The 22,605-nt window shown below is 41.3% G+C and overlaps 1 protein-coding gene across 1 annotated transcript; it reads right to left on the bottom strand.

Annotated features, from left to right (window-relative positions):
* Nucleotides 1-202: 202 nt before the first annotated feature.
* Nucleotides 203-19,438, bottom strand: LOC146664728 (lysine-specific demethylase RSBN1L-like). Its single transcript, XM_085411953.1, has 8 exons — nt 18,895-19,438; nt 18,503-18,628; nt 17,433-18,106; nt 9,634-9,771; nt 9,360-9,502; nt 9,095-9,262; nt 8,682-8,793; nt 203-2,693 (listed from the first exon to the last, which is right to left on the bottom strand). Exons 1-8 carry the CDS (start codon nt 19,376-19,378, stop codon nt 1,008-1,010), a joined length of 3,531 nt encoding a protein of 1,176 aa, XP_085268079.1. The 5' UTR covers nt 19,379-19,438; the 3' UTR covers nt 203-1,007.
* Between the last annotated feature and the right edge of the window lie 3,167 nt (nt 19,439-22,605).

The raw sequence follows: 22,605 nt of genomic DNA, 5'->3' as shown, positions 1-22,605 counted from the left end.
TGTAGCAAAACCATCTCCAAACCATTATAACAGGTCTAACTACTATCATAATATCCTTCTGCCCCACCCCTGCCTCCACATTCTTCTTTACCTGCCTTGTGCCCTGACTGTTGCTTTGCATGCCTGACCCAGCAGCCAGAAAGGCAAATGACTGTGACCTCATTGATACAAAACACAGGCGAGACTTTTAACGCTGACCAAGTCAACATTTTGAACCATTTATTGAGAGGTTCTGATCAGAGTATAAATCACACTACCAATTCTTAGGAAATAAAATGTATTTACAACAGAATTTTCACATACATCGGTTTCAAATAAAAACAGACAGTAAATGATATAAATAAGTTCTATGGAAAATAAAACCTGTCTTACAAAAAATATATGCAATTTCTGTATACATTTTCTCACATTGGTGCTAATAACATCTATACTGTACAGTTTTGGTACATACAGTATCATTTACAGCCCTGTGTGAGTCCAACAGTCCAGTCTGAAAACAACTACTTGCTCTGATATGAAGGTTTAAAAATAACAAACCTCCAAATCGGCATGAGCAACGATAAACAGATGATTTGAGAGAGATCACAGGGATCTCCTTGATGTCTCAAACACTGAACAAAGGTCGTTCTTACAGCAGGGGAGTACGGATGGTTGTTTTCAGACTGGCGAGACCAGTACCTAAAATAGGTGCTTTAAGAGCGAAGCTAAGTAGTGCACAGGCACTGACACACGGGGTCACATAACATTTTATATAAAGCCTACGTACATCTGCTAACAAACGTGAAGTGAGCTACTTAGCTTACATTCTTAGACCTTGTTAAAATACCTGCAGAGCGCACCCTCGTTTCACTGCGTCACAGGAGGTCTGGCAATGTCAAAGCAGCTTTCGCTCACTTTTGTGGTATCTGAAGTAAGGATGCACTTTGAAATATTTTACCAAAGCCTTGGCGCAAATTGTACAGTAAAAAGAAAAAAGGAAAAGAAAAGCAGACTAGACATCTAGACATTCATATTAAGAAGTCTTTCTGTGTTTGGGGGGTGTGTGTTTTCAGGGGCTGTTTTAATAAGTGCTGCTGTACTGCCGCTGTATCCTGTAGCGCTGACCCGGGCTTACCCGGCACCGAGTCCTTTACTTTTGGTCCTTTACAGAGCGCAACAGTCCGACTGTCAGATGCAGGCTTAGACGAGGAGCCTCGAGAGTCACTGTGATGGTGGCTCTTGGGTCTACTGTCCGTGAAGGAAAGAGCCAAAGTTTGATGGGCCTCCATGGGTTTAAAAAGGTCAAAGGTGACCAGTGTCCGTGGTTGTTTGTGTTCTAGTTGGGCAGGACCAGAAGCAGGTTTCTTCTTCTCTTCTTTGCTGCTGACATCTCTGTCCTTCTTTACTTCTTTCTTAACCTGAACGTTCGCAGGTTTGTGAGTTTTTCCGTCTTCTCTCCCCCATTTTCCCAGCGCGCTGCCGTCTTTGCCCTCCCTGTGGCCACTCTTCTCCTTCTTCCCATGGGAAGACTTGTGTTTATGCGTGCAGGAGTCTCGAGCCTCCTCTCTGTCTGGCCGTGGGTGAGCCGCAGCAGGCGTGCTTGCCCGGTCCTTGTCATGCTCCTTCTCTCTCTTGACATGGGGTTGCGTTTTTGAGTCCCACTCCTTGGCCCACTTCTCGTCTCTCTGAGCTGACGGGTTGGTTGGGGCGGTTTTACCGCCCTCTCTCGTCCGTTCCTCTTCCTCTTTTTTCTTCATCTGCGGCAGTATCTGCGTCGTTGTGCAACCCTCTCGTCCTCCCTCAGTCTTAACTTTCTCTTGCTCTCTCACCCGGTCCTTCTCTCGCTCTCTGTCTTTCCCCCTGTCTTTTTTATCCTTTTCCTTCTCTTTACTCCTGTCCTTTTCCTTCCTCTCCTTCTCTTTCACCCTCTCCTTTTCATCCTTCTCTCTTCTGCCTTTATCTTTGTCCTTTTTGATTTGGGGTGCGTTATAAGTGCTCAGAATACTCTCTTTACTTTTCTCTTTCAGGCCCTGTCCTGATGTTTTGTGCTGCCGCTCTTCTTCCACATCACTTTCCTTCCTAATCTGCTGTGATGGCTTTGAAGGGGCACTATCCGCTCTGTTGCCCTCCTCGTGGTCCATCTGCAGTGTCTGACAGGTGTCTGCAGCTCCTTTGCCTTCCTCTTTTACATCTTCCTCGGCTTGAGGTTCAATTAGTGTGGGACTGAGTGCAGATTCATCTCTTTCTTTCTTGACCAAAGGTAGTGACAGTGCCGCTGACAACTCCTTCATGTCAGCTCTGTTCTCTCGCTCTTCCTCATTGAAAATCTGTGTCGGAGTGTCTGGGGGTGCCCCCTCCCATTTCCCCGTGTCCTCCTCATCCTCCAGCTTCGTCACTGCCTTTACAGCAAGGTCACACTCCGTCGCTTCTACCTCCTCCTCTTCCTCCTCTTTTTTAATATAACATGTTACTTGTCTTGGTGAACATGTCTCCTCTTCCTTAACCACCTCCTCCTCCTCCTTCTCTTCATGTTGGTGATACTGTTTAAGTCGGATATGCCAGGCCAGACTACAGACAGCAGACACTGTCTTGAATTGGTGGACAACTCCTCTGGGGATGAAGTAGATGTCATTGTGGTAGAGTTGGATACGGGCGTATCGGATCCCCTCCCTCCTGAGCTGGTTCAGCTTGGCGTCATCGATCCACTGCACACACTGTAGAGGCAAGGACAGGAGCACATGATATTCAACAACCCCTCAGAGAGTGAAAACATGCCTGCGGTGATAGCAGATCTGTGTTTTCTTACACTTAAAGCAGCATTAGGCACTCTTTCTGAAAGTTTTTTGAGAAAACCCCTAACAGTTTTTAATGCTGTCATAACAAATATATTAGAATACATTTGCTTTTAACACAACCAGGAGAAACAGCATGATTAGAAACACACTCTTCAATTTTCACTTACAAATGAAATGTAAGGGTTTTAAATATGGTCTCAACAACCAGAGTGTGCAAATATATTCACGAACAGTTCTGTTGGTGTGCACAGGGGTGAGGTGAGTTAGTCCCACCTCACATATCCCATTTTCTTCAGGAACCGGAATTTTGGAATAACTTGTTATCTAAAAATGAAGCAAACTCATTGATTTGTTTTGCTGTTAATTTGGTCAACTGAAGCAAATCATGAGAGCTTCTCACTAAAAAACTTGCTATGAACTTATTTGGGTGAACGATCACTGATACAATTTTTGGTGTAGTTGCCAAACAGTTAAAGGTGGAGAGAAGAGCAACACCCTGCCTTTCATCTGCCAATTGCCAGAGCCGACACGTCATATGCAGAAGAGGAAAACATTAGACTCCACAAGGTGCAACTGAAGGCTGTAACGCCAACAAAATACCTGCCAGCAGCTCAATATTTAAGATTCCAGAGCTAAGTTTAGCACCCTGTGAGTGTTAGTTTTCTGTTAATTTAAGTTAATTTTTAGCTTTAGAGTGACACTCATGGGCATAGTGAGTGTCTTATCAGCAGTATCCACTTTAGTCGCCTCCACACTTTTGTTTTTTAAGTTTGGCAGCTTATACAGGGAGTGCAGAATTATTAGGAAAATGAGTATTTTGTCCACATCATCCTCTTCATGCATGTTGTCTTACTCCAAGCTGTATAGGCTCGAAAGCCTGCTACCAATTAAGCATATTAGGTGATGTGCATCTCTGTAATGAGAAGGGGTGTGGTCTAATGACATCAACACCCTATATCAGGTGTGCATAATTATTAGGCAACGTCCTTTCCTTTGGCAAAATGGGTCAAAAGAAGGACTTGACAGGCTCTGAAAAGTCAAAAATAGTGAGATATCTTGCAGAGGGATGCAGCAGTCTCAAAATTGCAAAGCTTCTGAAGCGTGATCATCGAACAATCAAGCGTTTCATTCAAAATAGTCAACAGGGTCGCAAGAAGCGTGTGGAAAAACCAAGGCGCAAAATAACTGCCCATGAACTGAGAAAAGTCAAGCGTGCAGCTGCCAAGATGCCACTTGCCACCAGTTTGGCCATATTTCAGAGCTGCAACATCACTGGAGTGCCCAAAAGCACAAGGTGTGCAATACTCAGAGACATGGCCAAGGTAAGAAAGGCTGAAAGACGACCACCACTGAACAAGACACACAAGCTGAAACGTCAAGACTGGGCCAAGAAATATCTCAAGACTGGTTTTTCTAAGGTTTTATGGACTGATGAAATGAGAGTGAGTCTTGATGGGCCAGATGGATGGGCCCGTGGCTGGATTGGTAAAGGGCAGAGAGCTCCAGTCCGACTCAGACGCCAGCAAGGTGGAGGTGGAGTACTGGTTTGGGCTGGTATCATCAAAGATGAGCTTGTGGGGCCTTTTCGGGTTGAGGATGGAGTCAAGCTCAACTCCCAGTCCTACTGCCAGTTTCTGGAAGACACCTTCTTCAAGCAGTGGTACAGGAAGAAGTCTGCATCCTTCAAGAAAAACATGATTTTCATGCAGGACAATGCTCCATCACACACGTCCAAGTACTCCACAGCGTGGCTGGCAAGAAAGGGTATAAAAGAAGAAAAACTAATGACATGGCCTCCTTGTTCACCTGATCTGAACCCCATTGAGAACCTGTGGTCCATCATCAAATGTGAGATTTACAAGGAGGGAAAACAGTACACCTGTCTGAACAGTGTCTGGGAGGCTGTGGTTGCTGCTGCACGCAATGTTGATGGTGAACAGATCAAAACACTGACAGGATCCATGGATGGCAGGCTTTTGAGTGTCCTTGCAAAGAAAGGTGGCTATATTGGTCGCTGATTTGTTTTTGTTTTGTTTTTGAATGTCAGAAATGTATATTTGTGAATGTGGAGATGTTATATTGGTTTCACTGGTAAAAATAAATAATTGAAATGGGTATATATTTGTTTTTTGTTAAGTTGCCTAATAATTATGCGCAGTAATAGTCACCTGCACACACAGATATCCCCCTAAAATAGCTAAAACTAAAAACTACTTCCACAAACATTCAGCTTGGATATTAATGAGTTTTTTGGGTTCATTGAGAACATGGTTGTTGTTCAATAATAAAATTATTCCTCAAAAATACAACTTGCCTAATAATTCGGCACTCCCTGTAAAAGCCTAGTTTTAGGTTCTATAATTTTGAGTAATGCATCCCATCTGACAGAAAGCTTTTTGTCATTTTCAGTGGGGGTTTTTTAGCAGACAGCTGACAAAGAGGCACCGTCACACAATAAAAAGCCAACAGAGAGCTATGAACTGTTTCCCCTCCGCTGTGGGTGAGACTTATTGATGCTCAGTGTCCATTAGTGCAAGATCTGAATTGTGTTTTACAGGTTAATCATTTATGGAGTTAAATTCTCCCAGAGGAAGACCACTGAAATAGCAAATTAAAACATCTACATTTGCCCCGGGGAGGGAAAAATTGGGGATATTCCAAAAAGCCAGCATATGTGTTTTATAGCCCAACAACCAAGTCTGGCTGCTGTTCAGTGCAGAACAGGTGGTGCACTCTGTATTTATACGACCTTTTAAATTACTGCTGCTGATTTTATGAGCTATACAGTAGGGGTGCAACGATATTCGTATCGATATTGAACCGTTCGATACAGTGCTTTCGGTTCGGTACGCATATGTATCGAACAATACAAAATTTGTAATTTATTTCATCAACTTTCCTTCTGACGATGCTGTCTGTGTTGAGCGCTCAGTGAATCTGCGTTCGACTACTCCGCCTAGGCTACACTGTCGAGCGCAGATCCACTGAGCGCTCAACACAGACAGCATAGTCAGAAGGAAGAGCGCAGGGCAAGCTAGTGAGACAGAAGTTAAGCTCTCCTTGCAACATGGCAAATTGAACCTCCCCCACCCTCATTCAGATCTGGCGTTTGGAATTATTTTGGTTTTCATGTGACGTATGACCCTGAAGGTAAGCGCGTCATGGACTAAAGTAAAACAGTATGTTGGATGTGCCACGCAATGCTCAATTACATGTGTGGGAACTAGTGTGTTAGCGCAGTTAGCTCGTTAACGTGTTGGCCGTCTAGCCCCATGCACGGGGCAATCAGGGGTAGCTCGTTAACGGAGATTTGCCATGTTGTGGCGTTAATGTCATTTCAACGAGATTAACCTGAAAGCACTAGTGGGAACACAACGAATATGACTGCACATTTACATCATCCTAGTACAAAAACAACAAGCATGCATGCTACAAACTTTACCCGAGTCATTTAGACAGCCGTTAGCACATGAGTCTCCTTATGGGGACCTGATATGTTTAATATGCTGCTGAGAATATAGCCCAGAAGAAGCTGTAGTATAGCTTTTATTTCGGAAAGAGCCATTTCTGCATCATTCCATGTTTGGCACTGATCACCACCTGCACTCATGTATATATCATGTATATATCTATCTATCTACTTAGCACTTTTAATTCTTATTCTCATTTTTATTTTCATGTCTATTTAAGCTTAATTTATAACAGTATGTTTGCACTGAAGCACCGCAGCAATTTCCTAATGTTGTAAACCCGCTCAACATTTGGCAATAAAACCCTTTCTGATTCTGATTCTCTGTAATAAACTCTCTTTTCCAAAGATGCATGATTCCTCAATCAGATACAGGGCTCGCAATATCGCTAGCCCGACGTCCAGGGGCTAGCGATTTTTCCAGTCGGGCTACCAAAATCTATCTCTGTCCTGCCCGTCGGGCTATTGTAGGAAGGAAAAATATATGTCAATGCTTTTGCATTCTTTCGGAAATGTAGCTGGGTAATTATGTCATTGGCATCGGTGAGCCACTGTCAATATGTGACATATTGAAATCGCGTTTGAATTTGCGCTTGTTTTTTTGCTTTCACTTTGCAATCGCTCGGACAGCACTGATTGGTGAGTGATGATAATTTGCGCACCAATTCCTCTGACATCGTCTTATTAATCGTTAGCTTACTACGCAAACATGACGAGTGAAATCTCCCGCAGCTAAACATGTGAGAGGTTGATCGCGCAGAGAATCGCTGACCGTTATGTGAGTGCGTGTGTAAAAGCAGCAGGATATACATTTCAGTTCTGCTGAGCCAAATAAGAGAGGTCAGGGTGAAGAAGTGACAGCCAAAGAAAAGCTTACCACAAAACGGAGAAGTTATGACAAATCAGACTATAAGGCAAAAAGAAAGTGAAGCTTTATAGTTTCATGGACAAAATAATTTCTGTGGCTGCAATATGACGAGCTAAATAATAACCAGGGCTGCACATAAGTGGTCCACAGGTGCGCATTCGCTGTCAAAATAAAAAACACGCACAAGGGTAGAGCTGGGCGATATATCGAGTTTTTAAAAAATATCGATATATTTTTATACGAGATATAAGATGTGACAATATCCTTTATATCGATATAGTCTATGTTACGTCATAACTATACTTGTGGAGCCGCAGGTTTGCCTCTCTTTAGTCCACTTTTGTCTTTACGTTACTCGGCCTCGCCCCTCCTTCACTGAACACAACTCCCCCTCCTCCCCCATCGCTTTACCTGCAGGAAGCGACAAGATGAACACGGCAAATCTCCGTTAACGAGTTACTGCGCATCGACCCGTGCGTGGGGCTGGACGCCGTCAACGTGTTAGCTAGCTAACCACGCTAACTCCATGCAGCCCAGAGGTGCTGCACAGCCTAAAATCCTTGCATTTTCTCAAAAGTTGACAGCGCGCCTTATGTATGAATTCTGGTTGTGCTTGATGGCCATGAACCGATTTTATGTGGTACACAGCGCTCAGCAATCTGTCAAAAAATGTTTTAGTACGACTTTGGTAAGCTACGGAGCTGCACCGCTTGATGGCTTGTCAGATACGTACTGTGCTTCAACGTAATATTACCGTATTGTGTGTGTATAAGGACCATAAATGGCACCTGTTAAGAGACGTGGTTACGAAGAGGATTTCAAACTCAAAGCTGTCAGTCACACAGTACAAGTTGGGAACAGAGCAGCTGTGAAATCTGTCTTTGTTACTATGCTCAGCGTCTTTTAGTTTACATTTTGACTCCACAATTGTGAGCTTTTTTTTATGCACAAAAACAACATTGTTTTCTTTTATTTATGGAGCATTATTATTTAATAAATGCTCATAATTTATTTTTGAGTAAATTTTATGTACATCTGTGCTGTATGTTAATAAAAGTGCCTGTGTGACATCTGGGACACAGCTTTGACTAAGAACTCTCTTTTTGTTCTTACTTTATGGCTTTAAAAAAAAAAAAAATCGAGATATATATCTTATATCGCCATCTAGGTAAAAAATATCGAGATACGAATTTTGGGTCATATCGCCCAGCCCTACACAAGGGTTAGGGTTAAATTTAAAAACTGTACTTTTGAGTTAAAATATATATTTATAATTTTAATAAATGACAAATTCAAAAGGCATGAACATTTTTTTTGTATCGAAAAAAATATTGAACCGTGACACCAAAGTATCGAACCGAACCGTGAATTTCGTGTATCGTTGCACCCCTACTATACAGTGTGTTGAAAGATATGGGCTGCAAATATAGGCAATCTATTAATTATTATTTTTTATCATTTTAAAATTTATATTTGCACACTTTTTAAAGAAGACGTGATCTGAGAGACAAAAAAATATTTATTTATATCTGGCATGTACCCCTAGACACTGTTAAAAACGCCGGCCCACCTGAGAGAGTGGGGGTTCGTGGAGATCCAGCTGCAGCCTCATAACCACATCTGGAAAATCTCCTGCGTGGAAACACACAACGTCTTTGGTGATCCGCGCAGCAGTGTCGCTGCTGTAAAGAATACACACAACGTTTGTGATCAATCTCTAATCAGCAAAGAAAAAGACGCAAAAGCTACTGTAGACATATTATTATATAATATCATGATATTTGGAATTAACAGCACACAAATAATAAGCTGACCTTGACTGTAAATGTCAGTATTTTACATTGCCTGTCTTGACTGCTGCCGTTTTACCTTCATAAAATTTGTAACCATCTCTGTTAGTCTAATATATAATACACAGCTGTTCTTATACAGATGTTTAAGTGATAAGCTTAAAAACATAAGAAGATGTCACTTTGAACTCACTCCTCTCCACAGCGCACAGCCTTCAGCACACCGACAGCTGCAGTAGTTTGCCTCTCAAAGCCCTGACCGATGTGGTCAGCGTGAGCTCTCGTCCGGTCCTCAAACAGCATCTCTCTGGGCTCACTGGTTCTAGGAAGGTACTGCAGGTTCTTTATCTCATTGGTGGACCTGAAATACATTTATTTACAAGAGTCACAACAAATTCGAGATGTGCAGGTACCCCTAAAAGATAAATGCAGCTGCTTTAAAGACAGGGCGAACACACCTTTTCCTTTTGAAAGGTGATTTTGGCATGTCTGCCAGAGGTATCATCTGTTCTCCAGGTCTGACCCACATGATGGGGCCGTCGTCACTCTCTGTGGGGCTTTGCAGCCGCAGACTGGAGAAATTTCCCCAGGGCAGGGTCCGCTGCACAAACACAGGACGAGAAACGTCGGGTTACATAACACCTTGCAGCACTTCACAGGCAGAAGTTAAACAGATGTTGACACGCCACTGACTCCAGTGCTGTGCAGAAATACAGATGCAAGCAAACAAACCTCCAGGAAAGGAGACTTCTCTAACATGCTGATGAACTCGGGAAAGTAGTCTCCGACCTCTTCATCCACAGCTCCGACCAGACTGACCTGCCGCATGGCCCCAGCTCGGTATGTTCCCTGGGAATATGTCCGCTTCACCTGCAGGAGGCGCCGCAGAGGACACAGATTAGACTCAGCAGGTAATAATAAATCTAAATGTTAACCTGACACGCTGTTTTACTGCTGCACAAGATGCTTTTAAGTAGGGCTGCCACAAACGATTATTTTGATAGTCGACTAGTCACCGATTATTTTTGCAATTAGTCGACTAATCAGATCATGCATCCATTGGACATAAAACGTACAGCTTATTGCACCAGCATGCATTTGCTCTTATATAACTATCATTAGTTTACAGCTTTAAGTGTTTAAGATATGTGCTAACTAAAAATAAAGACAAGATGATAGTTTATTACATTTTAATGAAATTTGCAGATTGTTCGGTGAAGTTTAATAAACTCAGCCGTCTGCTCCTTGGTATCTAAAGTATAACAGGACACCGGAGTATATTCTCGAGCATCTCACACTTCTGATAATCAGTTGTCTGCTTGACGTTATTCAGCTGTGTAAAAACTATAACTTTAATCTCAGCCAAACCGATTTACTCAGGAACAAATAAAATACTGATAAAAGCCAAACAATAACATTTTTAACTTATCTAAGTGACTTCCATATGTTTAACCTGAGTAGCGAAAGACTGCGGTGGTTTGAAAACGATTTGCCCACCGGCTGCAGTGAGCATTGCCCCCGGCTAGCTATCGAGCTAGTGGGTAACAGACGTCTCCGAAAACGTCGGAGCGCTTTTGAAAATATGTGGTGTCTTGATAAACTGAGCAGATATTTGAGGTTTACACAGCTACATACTCGTCTGAAAATATGTTAAACGTTTATTTTGTGACCCAGAAAGAATAATAAGAGTAATATTAAAACCAACTAGCTGCCGCCATTGTTGGAAACTGAGCAGGGCCGCGCTATGAATTCTGGGATAGGTTGGGCCACGAAGTATACATCCGACCCATCCTTCAAATTTGGGGAAACGAAGGGCTCATTTGTCGGAGTCTTCGAATTTGGACAGTCTTCGTCGTGTCGCTGTAACGTAATTGGCCTACAAATGCGGGCACAGGAGGATGCGGTTCCTGAATTTGGACACAGCTACGATACAGGACACCGCTTCTTCTTCTTCGGGGTTTAACGGCAGCTGGCATCCTTGTACATGCAGTGCTGCCATCTTCTGTTTCAGTCCGTTATTACACTCTTAAAACCTACTACTTATTCCTGCGTCTTTTGGGATCTTGCAAAGCTTCAAACGATGCGTCAACTATTAAATTAGTCGTCGACGATTTTGATAGTCGACGCAATCGTGACTAGTCGACTAATAGTGGCAGCCCTACTTTTAAAACATTATATACACCTTTTATAGGCATGTTCATCTAGCAGCTGAGGTTAACACAGTCTATGCATTCATAACATAAATGGAGGAACCCTTCCACTTCACCTGCCCTTAATAAAGCCCTCATTAAGAAGACAAACAGTATTAAGAGGACAAACAGTCTGACAGACTGAAGACTTAAAAATCTGTAACACAAAATGCAATGGAGCAGACATGATGACGTACAGCACTTCATAAAGTTTTATCATTTGTCACAATCTGCCACAAGGCTGTTTGTTTCCTTCCTGCATCGTAATGTACCGCAAGTACTTCTAATTTTAACCCCTAACTAATCATTAAGGGTTTGTAGTGATAAGGTTTTAATGATAACACATTGCATTAACAAAAGATCCAACTGGATTCATCTTGGTGGAAATTTTAGAGCAGAAGATTTGTTTATTTAGTAAACATATGTCAGAATATGTCAACAGACCATAAACAGATGATGTTTATATGATAAATACATTACACAGAGATAGTACAGGTAATCTCCCAACACACATTTCACACAAAGAGTTTAAGTTCTGTTCTTTGAGACAGCCAAACAGCGATAGCACTAATTTTCTATTGTAGGGGGGCTTTTTTTAACCAAAATGTAATTTGTTCTGTCACAACAAAGTCGGCACTTTCTGGGTTTTCTCTACATGATTTTTGGAACAAACAATCTTTTTTTCTGCATTTGATGCTATTCTTTGTTAGTGGATTTATTTTCCTGCTGTATTTCATTATTATTGATAACTCCTGTAATACTTAAGGACACTAAAAATGCACTCATTGGCCACTTTAATAGGTACACCTCACTAGCACCAGATTGGACCTCATTTTGGCTTCAGAACTGCTTTAGGTTTTGGAACAAGGGGCTGGAAACGTTCATCAGATTTTGGTCCATATTGATAAGATAGCATCACACAGCTGCTGCAGGTTTATTGGCTGCATTTCCCAAAGGTGCTCTGCTGGATTAAGATCCATGGAGGCTATTTGAGTACAGTGAATCCATTGTAATGTTCAGGCATCAGATGGGTACACTGTGGTCATAAAGGCTTGGATATTGTCAGTAACAATACTCAGGTAAGCTGTGGAATTTTAAAAAAATGCTTAGTTACTACTAAGGAGACCAAAATGTGCCAAGAATCCTCTAAGCCCTAAAGACGGTTTTGTTGGAAAATCCCAGAAGATCAGCAATGCATGTGTCTATGTTATGCATAGAAAGTTTTTACCCAGAGCTGAAGGAAAATCAGCTGCATGGTGATAAATTAATTATTTAAAGTTATTTTGTTAATTGGAATATTATTCACTGAACCATAAAAGTCATTCTGCTTATCAGACAGTTAGAAATGGCAGGACACTGCATAGATTTCTGTCAAATAATAAAACAGATTCAACGTCTTTAACTCCACAGGACCTAATCTTGCATACAGGTGTAGTTAACCACCAAATGGCCATTAACCAGGAAAAACGGTGTTTACACAAAGGGGAAGACAGTTAAACATCCTGCAAGGGCTGAATAACAGCGTTAGAAATTACAATCAATTAACGCAGCCCTGCGGTTTCAATGTCGAGGCGCAAACCATTAACTAAATGACCCTAGCTTGTAACCAGCAAAGGACTTTTCACCCATTTCCTGTCATCTCTCCTCTGCTGTTGTCTTACCAACCACAGAAAATAAATGGAAATGCATAAAACAGCATATTATAGAAGTACATCTCCATGCATCACACCACAAAGCGGAGATGTGATAACCGAGGCAACAGGAGTTAGACGATTTGAGTTTTTATTCATTTACAGGTACATGTGTTAAATGTTTAAAAAAAATGTTCAGCATAATGTGCAAAGATTTGCAATGAGGGAACGTGTAATAGCTAAACAGACCAAATGTTCCCCTAAAACATGTTCTCACCAGCCAAAACCATGTCCACTAAAACCTTCAAGAATCTGTATCCCATTTTTCTTTTATTAAAAGATTTTTTATGCATTTTTCACTTTGTTAACTATGTAAAATGATTTGAGCCCAGAATAAGTCACATCATAAACCGTGATCTAAAAACAGGGATTCCTAAAGTGTAAACTGTAGACCCATGTCTACTCGGTCTGTGACACAAAGCACTCTCAAGTCAAGCCGTGCAATAAAACACGTGCAATACTACAATCCATTACTCCCACATGTGAGCTTAGTGTCTGGAGAAACTCCGACATGTCTGACAGCGACACGGCCGCGAGTACATCGCTCACTTTACTCAGGGGGGCTTCACCATCTCACTGTGCCATGAATACAACGACAATAAAGGCTTCCTATTCTATTATAGTCAGCTGAAAGCATTTTTTAATCGTATGTAAGAAAAAAAAAATCACCTACACAGTTCACTAGAAAAGAGCTCTCATTATTCCTGTTTTCAAATCAGGGGGAGAAAACAGCTTCTCATTTCCAATTTTCATTTCTAATTTCCACAGAGGTAGCAGCTCAACAATTACTGACACATTCAGAGGATAATAATCTAATTAAATAATTGTTATGGCTAAAAGGGAGAGTAGTAAAATAGTAAGAAACAGTATCATTCAAGATCTTAAAGCATTTGAAGGTGATCTGTGTGTGACCTGGTTTAATTATTACTGCTCAAAGTGGGGCTTAAACCTACATCTTGAGACACTAAAGCAGGTATTGCACAAGGACAAATTAGCTTCTATATTAATGACATTAATGTGTGTAACACAGGTAATGGATTACAAACACATGCTGACACTTCAGTTTTATTTGCATTTCTGCAGCCAAACTAACAAATTGCTTGGACCAGGAGGTACACTGCTTACAAACAGTTTCTTTGTGTTTCCAGTAACAAACATAATGGAATCATTTTGGTTTAACAACGATGGACAAATGCATAAAAAACAATTAAATTAAATCTGAGCAGCACTGTTAAGAGCTGGTAAGCAGGTTTAGAGATTGGCGTCACCATATTGTATAACCTCCTGGCCTCGGGCATCTGCCTCTTATCAAACCACTTACATCTTTCTCTAATCACGCTATCAAAGTTCTGAAACCAGAGGCATTTCATTTCTATAATATTTCTTAAGTTATAATTTTCTCTGTTTTATTAATTTCACAAATTACTGCAATACCAAAATAAAGGCAGGAGGACAAAAGTGCCCACAATACATTGTTGCACAGTTTTAACACAGTTTTACAACTGACACCACTGAGGTAATATAACATGTATCAATTTACTGTCAGTAATATGTATCCTTTAGAGATTTAAGACATTCAGAAAGTCTAAACTCATCTTAAATGATGGCTAAAGAAGAACCAGATCTGTGACCATTAACTTTACGCTGATGTGTGTTATATTTAATGTTGCATGCTTGCATTTTTATTAGTTGCTCTGTGTTTTCTTACTCTACTGTGAACTTTCATGTTGTAATTTGTTGTGTGGGCTACATTGTTGCACATGTCACTTACAGACACATACATATATCTTAGACAAAATCTTTCTTTTTTTGCCATAATATTATAAACAATGTATTCTCTCCTCTTTTACTCGGTTTCTTTGTTTGAGGATTTTTTGACTGATTTCTGATGAATAAAACCCACGTTAGAGTGAAAAAGTTTTTTTCTGCATACAATTTTCACGTAACTGTCAACTTAAATACATGATTTAGCTTTCTTCAGTCACTAGATTGGTTCTTTGGGTCTGAAAACTAGTTTTTAGCTTATGTCTGTGAAGGTTCTCAGTCATCCAGGTCATCGTAGTCAAAGGAGCTTGCAAAGAAAAGCGTCTGGACTTCTTTAAGTTACTTGAAGACGTTTCACCTCTCATCCGAGAAGCTTCTTCAGTTCTAAGGTCAAATGGTGGCGAGTCCCAGATATAAACCTAGTGGGAGTGACCCCCCACAGAGGGACAAAAGGACCCCCTGATGATCCTCTAATCGCCTGAGCCAAGGTGTGAAACTGGGTGTGGGTCCCAATCAGCCAGAGTTTCGGATGAGTCCATTGTGAATGAACACACCCGAGTCAGCTGGTGGTGTTTGTGTTGTGCACCCTTCTGAACTTTTTACATCGTGCCTAAACTAGCACTGAACTAATAAAAGCTCAGCGGAGATGAGAGAACCCACAGTGGAAATAAACTTGAAATAAACTGAATTGAAAACATGAATGGATGAATGAATAATTATATAAATAAAGTCAAAATATAAAGCTACATCGCAGGTGCAGCGATTTGTTAAAAACACGTACAAGCATGGAAATACAGTATATCTGGCAAAAACAGAGTTTGCTGATAATCCCAAACTGCTCCAATTGAGGTCTGGACTCTGGGGAGGCCAATCCATGACTCGTTGTGTGCGTTTTGCTATCCCATGTATGCTTTTTCTGCACTGTCAGAGAGTTTTGGATCACTGTCATGCTGAAAAATGAAGCCTTGGCAATCAGAGGCTTTCCAGATGGTATTGCAGAGTGGATCAAAATCTCAAGGTACTTTTCTGCATTCATAGGTCTATGTTTACAAGATCCCCAACACCATGACAAAGCCTCCACCATGTATTATAGATGGCTGTAGATACTCGTTTTGTACATCTCGCCTCCTCCATACATATGAGCCAAAAGTCTGGCATACCTCAGAGGCGTTTCTCCAAAGTTTTCAGCTTTGGGAATCACATTGTTCCAAAAATACAATTTTACACCTGTCAAACTGTGTTATCTTTGACATTTCAAAATTTGAGAAAATTTCTCATTTGATTCAACTAAAAAGACCTTTGGAAACCATGGAGAACTATTGCTGAAGACCACTTTAAAGATTACAAGAAAATCTGGCTCCTTTAAAGCAAAATACAAAGAAGTGGGGGCTGGCTCAATATTTTTGCACAATACTGTGTGATAACTCTGTTCCAGGATCCATATCATAAAGCAACATTAATCCCAAAGGAGATAAATCGGGAAAATCTGCTGACAGTTGCACAAAGTTTGGTTTTAGTGAGTCTAGCAACAGGATGAAATGCACCATCTGCCTTATGTTAAAGTCATGATGCCAGACAAGCAGAAGCAATATCTGATTACAAAGCACTTGGAATATCAGTCCAATCGAGAAAGCGAGAGCGAAGGAGAGAGAGCCCTTGGATTAATTTTCTTCCCAGCGAGGGGTCTCTGGCATGAATAATTTTTATTTTTCTTGACCTAAATTGATTCGCCAAAATTCTGCGAGCATGTTAAACCGATGGCTGAATATGAGCTGGATGTCCTTTAACTCATGATTTCTTCACTAAGACACTGTCAGTAAAAACAGATGCAGACCGATTACTGATAAAATGAAAAGTTAGGTCCTGGCACTTCTTCAGACACCTGAAACTCAAATTAAGAGTTAATTTATTCTAATGCATGGACCATGTTTTAAAGGAGCAATTCATGCCAAAAATCACACATACATATTTTTTTTGCTCTGGTCTGTAGTGCTTGGAAATATATTTGGAGATATCTGCCTTGAATATAACAAAATGGAAATCGCCTACCTGAGCAAACACTGTTTTGAGCTATTTCTTATAGGAAGTATTTTCTTTCTATTGACTACATCCACCAGGCAAAAGCTCAGCTGTCCTCATTTATATTTCCATCCAATCTTGTTGTTGCTACCATGAAATTCTGGCCATGGGTAGGTGGACACTTCTTATGCAAAGTGATGCAGCTTACAAGTTTAATAATTTAAAAAGAAAACACTTCCTGTAAGAAACTTTTTTTTTTGACTGACTGTAGAAAATGCTTAAGTGTCTGATTCACAACAAATGCTGTGCAAAAAAATGTCTGATCTGTTTACATCTTGTCAATTTTGAATCATCTGAGTAAAAAGGAATCTAGAACAAAACCAAAAGGAAACCTGCTAAGTAAACTGATAACAACATGACCTATGATCTGCTGAAATTCAGCCAGAAGAAAGCAAAAGTTAAGAGTTGTGTTTACCTGACACCTCAGGAAAAATATAAGTATCTGAAACACTGCTATAACCTTTTTTTTCCTGTTCTCTTCAAGCACCTGAACTAAAGGTGTGAGTCCACCTGAAGGTGCCCTTGAAGAGGTTTTCAAGACACACACCATTCGCGCTCACAGCTCAATGAGACCACTTGAAGACAGAAACCCTCTGACAGCACGAGTCCCGAAAAGCTCTACCCGGTAACAGTGCGAACAAAGACTGTTGAAGTGGTGTTTCAGCCTGTCACTGTTAGAGTCTGAGCTGCTCACGCCTCCAGACTACAAAGTGACACTTTACAGTATCAAAGCAGACACTTGAGCATCCTCTCCTTTTCATGCTTTCCAGCACAGAAACTAAAATTAAAAACCAAAACTCATTCTCACCTGAGAATGGAAGTTGGCCATGGTGGTCGTCTCTATGTCCTTCTTCCCGAGCACCTCCATTTTCACCGGTGCGTTGGGGAACTTGTAGGAGAAGTAGTCCAGGAAGTCTGGGAGGTAGGACGCAGCTCCGTGGATGATTCCCATCACGAAACACGCTGCCTGGGCCTCGTCATCGCTGAACGACAGGGTCACAAATTCATCGGCGAAGCGCTGCATCTCTGCCGGAGAAAGGCAGGCCAGCTCCTCGTTGTAGGCGTGCACCACAGACGCACCTCCGTTGGCCTGCTGCTCGATGTGAATCAGACGTCTGAACTCCAGGCCAGCCGTGCCCGGGGCCGGGCTGCAGTGCAGCGGGGAGCTGTAGCTGAGCCTCTCTCTGACCATGGAGGAGATGGAGGTGGAGGTAGCCGCAGAAACAGCAGCATCCTGGTGGTGTTGTGCGGCACTGTGGTTGAGACTGCTGCTGTCGCTGTTCACGTTAATCTGATTGAGCAACTCCGGCAGACCCAGGGACACCCCTGAACACACAGTCTGGCACGAGCGGTGGTACATTTTGGGTCTGCCTTGCCTCTCCTTCGTCCGCTCGCCATCTTTGTGCTTCTTTTTCTTCTTCTTCTTGAGCTTCTTCAGAAGGAGGTCTTCCTCAGAACCAGCCTTGGGCTTCTCCTTAGACTCTGTCATACAGACAAGATCGTGTTTAAAATAACAAGCAGCTTTTGCAGCCTGTAATCTCTAGCTAAACTGATATTACGAGTAAAGTTTACTTTGAAACAGCTGATCTTTTGGCAACTCTTCAAAGGTGAGTTCATTTGCTCTGCTGTGTTATATTTCCATGTTTCTACATTGCATTTAGGACATTTACTTCCTTTTAAAACTGAAAACACTTCCAAAATTCTGGCATAATATCTAAAATAATGCATTTAGTCACATGGAAGCCACCTGCTTTTACATTTGAAATACAAAACATGTTTAAGGGCTTGAAATAACCTGAAATTATCCCCCCAAAAAACAATCGGTGCTGTAGTTTCTCACTTTCAGCTCCCCTGCCCAATGCTGGATTTTATTACTACCTTTCTGCGGAGAAACCACTTCTCCGTTTTCTCTGGCAATCTCGTGGACAGGTGGCAGTTTGTGATTTTTCCACTCTTTATTCTTTTCCTTCTTCTTCTCCCTGTCTTTCTCCTTCACCTGATCATCTGAGGAGGGGAAACGAGAGAGGACAGCGAGGTGAAATGCTGCTGCATCCATGCTGGGAGACATAAGTGACGGACAAACAGCTCCACGTGTGTGTTTATATATCACCATCTGGGCCCAATAAACACTGGGCCCGAGCTACAGTAAATTATGTAATAATGTCTAAAATGTGTTTTTATGACCAGTACTGCTTCGCGGGTGGGTTTTAATTTGCCCATAAAGTGTGTGAACACGGTTCAAACAGGGCAGCCCGGCTGGGCTCTCCTACCTCTCTGTAGCATTTTCACGTCGCCGTTCTCGGGCTTTGTATGGCAGCTAGCTGGGCTCACTCTCTCCACAGCAGCGCCCGGGCTCTGCTGCGCTTCGCTGCTCTTCTCCTTGTGTCGCTTCTCTTTCGCTTTTTTTACTTTGTGGGGCGACGCGAGGAAGTTGCTGATTTTGAATATTTTCCGGACAGGGGTGGCGGGCACTGCGGCGGCGGTGGAGTGGCTCGCCTTGGCCGGGCCGAAACTCCATTTCGCTGGGCTCCCACAACTCTGCTTCCCGTTGTGTTTTTCCCCTGCGCACACCTCTCCGTTCAGTTTCCTGTGCTTCAGGCCCTTCTCCTCCACCCGGACCTTCTTTGGGGGCGGTGGGAAAATGTCGCTGGAAGACTGCGGACGACTCTCCGGCGGTCGCTTAGCTATCAGGGGTTTAGGGGAATTTGTTTTGCTGTTTGCTGCGAAATGCATGGAGTCCACGGACTCGGCCATCTTGGAAGTTTCTATTTTTTACGGTCAGACGTAACTGGTGCGTGAGAGACAGGCCGGGGGCGGGGCTTAGCGGGTTACGTAGGACGGAAGGAGATGAGAGCGCAGCAGACTGTAGCGTGTTTACGGGCTGCGGGACAACACTGCAGTGAGTGGAGGAGGGCCGCTGACAGAGGCGGCTTTATGGGCTTAATAATGTCACAGTGTTCTGCTTTGCTGGGCTGGACTATCAGCTTTACTCCTCCAACACGGGTGGAAAGGGTCGCAACTACCTTCATCCCACCGAAGAAAGAATTCAGTCATTTTTCAATTACCTATTATCAGAGGACATTGCAGCAGCCGCCAGTCTATCCGAGGAGCCAAGAAAAAATATTTTATTGTAATTTTTTAAAGTGTTCTGGAGCAATAGCTCCCCAGGCTTACTACTACTACTATTACCAAGGTCAATATAGCTAACTACAAGTAAATTAAAAACCAGGAGTGAAAATATTACTTTTTAGATAGATAAAATAAATATAAATACTAGCCCTTTGAGAAAAAAATAAAAAATATTTAAAATTATTTAAAATTAAAACTAACTGAAACAATTTTGCAAACTTATCAAAAAATCCTTTGCCTAAGTGTTTGTTACTTTGTTGTTATCTGTGCTCAATATACAATAATAACTAATGGAGACTTGAGAAAGTAATAGAAACTAAAATAAACATTTTCAAAACATAAAAACTGAACTGAAACAAGGGAACCCAATATGAAAACTAACTGACCTCAATTAAAGTCCAAATGAAATAAAAATAAAGACTAATTAGAAATTACAAAACTATAATGACCCTGACTACTACTACTACCACTACTATTACCATTAATAAACACTTTAGTGTCTGTGCACGCAAAATAAAACGGATACAACGAAATTTACTCAGCTGTCATCTCAGTGTAAAACCCATAAAATAACCATTATGAAAAAAAGAGCCTTTCAAAGTTTTTCTGTGGACATTGGCTGCTTTTTCATTTTTTTTCCGATTTCCAGTCCAGTCCTTATACCATACAAAGATGAATGTTTTTGTTGTTGTTTCTTAAGCCACGTAACACTGACCTATGAATCATTCAAGGATAAAAGGCACCATCACTGGGCCTCCATTTTAGCCACACAATATGAACTTTTATTGTGTATACATATAACAGAAGCTATTTTTAAATTGTATATATAGCCAATTTTTTACTAGCAGTTCGCTGCAATAAAAGGGAATTTGTTCACTTTCCTTTAGTTGAATCTACAAAAAATGTCAAAGATAACAAAGCTTTACAGGCATAAAATAGTTTTTGCACCAACGAAATTAAACTTAGCATCTTTTGCAGTGTGTCCTTAAAAAATATGAGGACACTGGACAAGTGGAGGACCAAAGAAGAAGTGGCAGGGCTAAAATAAATTATGGATAAGTTGCTATACTGTATTTCCATTTTTATTCACGTTTCAGTAAATTACTGCAACTATGTCACCATAAATTACTAGTTCAAATTAGTTTTGTTTCATTAATTATGGGTCATGTCAGATTAGTTTTAACATGAATTTGCACACACTGTCATAGTTAGACTTTCCTGTCCAGACAGATATACAGAAATAAGTATGAATTTTATAGTTTCGTGAGTCCATTTTGTTCATTCAACAACAAAAATGTTTTTAATCAGAATCATAATTTTGCAGTTTTTATCTCTACCAAAAACATCTGTTATGTTCTTGTGGTTTTAAAATGTTTTTTGTAATGACAGAAAATTCAAAATCCCCATAAATGCATTTAACTATGGGGTTGTAATAAAAAAAAATATGTGAAGGATTCACGTATGTTCTGTCTTCTTTTTTTTAATTGCAGTTTCTCCAAAGAGTTGAACACCTTTTTTTAAAGCATTTTATTATCATTCTTCAATGCAGCGTTTCTTAAATTAAGCTATTAGCACCCCCTAGTGGTACACTTGATTACTACAGTCATCCATCCATTCACTTCCGCTTATCCTAATCAGGGTCGTCAGGGCCGCAGGATTTTTTTCCATCCATCCATTCTCTTCCGCTTATCCTTTTCAGGGTCGCGGGGGGTGCTGGAGCCTATCCCAGCTGTCATAGGGCGAGAGGCAGGGTACACCCTGGACAGGTCGCCAGTCTGTCGCAGGGCCAACACACAGGGACAGACAACCATTCACACTCACATTCATTCACACATTCACACCTAGTGGCAATTTGGATTATCCAATTAACCTATCCCCACAAGCTGCATGCATCTTTGGACGGTGGGAGGAAGCCGGAGTACCCGGAGAGAACCCACGCAAACACGGGGAGAACATGCAAACTCCACACAGAAAGACCCCGGCCTGATGGTGGAATTGAACTCAGGACCTTCTTGCTGTGCGGCAACAGTGCTAACCACCGTGCCACCGTGCTGCAACGTGTGAAGGTAGAGATAAAAAAAAAAGAAAGAAAGAAAGAAGAGAGCTACATGTCTGCGTGAGACCAAAACAAAGCAGTGAAATTGATTTTTAAAAATCCAGTTTCAGAGAAAAAACGTATTTCAGGACATGGTGAAAAAAATTGATTGCCATTATTTTAACGATGGAGCATTAAAGGTGTTTGTTGTGCTCCTTTAAAAGGGCGTGTGTTTTTTCTCCCACAAGATTTCGCCCTTGCTAGGGGCTATTATAAAGGTTTTAGAGCTATTATTGAACTGGGTTGTATGTAAACTTGTTTTCACTACTGAAAAAAAAAATCACAAACTAGCCATAAGTCAAAATTTAATTATCTCAAAATCTTAAGGCACTGAGAAAATAACTTGAAACTCAAGGCTTTTATGTCGACATTTGGAGACGATAATGTGAAATTTTGAGTATGATGAAATGTTGTTTTTTTAATTTATGAGACACTTCTAGCTTGTGCCAGCAGGTGGCAGTGAAGTAGTGGAAATGCATTGAAGGGCTTTTTACAAGTGTTTGTTTTCCTGTGGAAATCACCCTGCTCACTGACCCTCACCACTGTGCCATCAAATCTTACTCATGTTGGGAGTGGTCAGCTGCACGTGTTTTCATCACTATTGCACAACAACAAGTTAGTCACTAGTTTAATTAAATGCAATATCTAAAAACTATTATTCATTTAATGTCAATGTTGGGCAATTAAAATTAAAATGCTGTCTTTCGTCACATACTAATATTAGATGAAAGATATCTCTCTGTTATGGCACTGAAAC

Source organism: Rhamphochromis longiceps, linkage group LG7 (genome assembly GCF_057381845.1).
Source record: "Rhamphochromis longiceps isolate RC_006_pf linkage group LG7, R_longiceps_female_GT1.1, whole genome shotgun sequence".
Taxonomy (NCBI): domain Eukaryota; kingdom Metazoa; phylum Chordata; class Actinopteri; order Cichliformes; family Cichlidae; genus Rhamphochromis; species Rhamphochromis longiceps.
This window is presented reverse-complemented; position numbering and strand designations above follow the sequence as displayed.

Coding starts and splice junctions, on each gene's coding strand:
- LOC146664728 (XM_085411953.1), bottom strand. CDS start 19,378: ATGGCCGAGTCCGTGGACTCCATGCATTTCGCAGCAAACAGCAAAACA. Junction 9,772..17,432: donor TGGCCAACTTCCATTCTCAG/GTGAGAATGAGT, acceptor CGCCTCCTGCAG/GTGAAGCGGACATATTCCCA. Junction 9,263..9,359: donor TCACCTTTCAAAAGGAAAAG/GTGTGTTCGCCC, acceptor AATGTATTTCAG/GTCCACCAATGAGATAAAGA.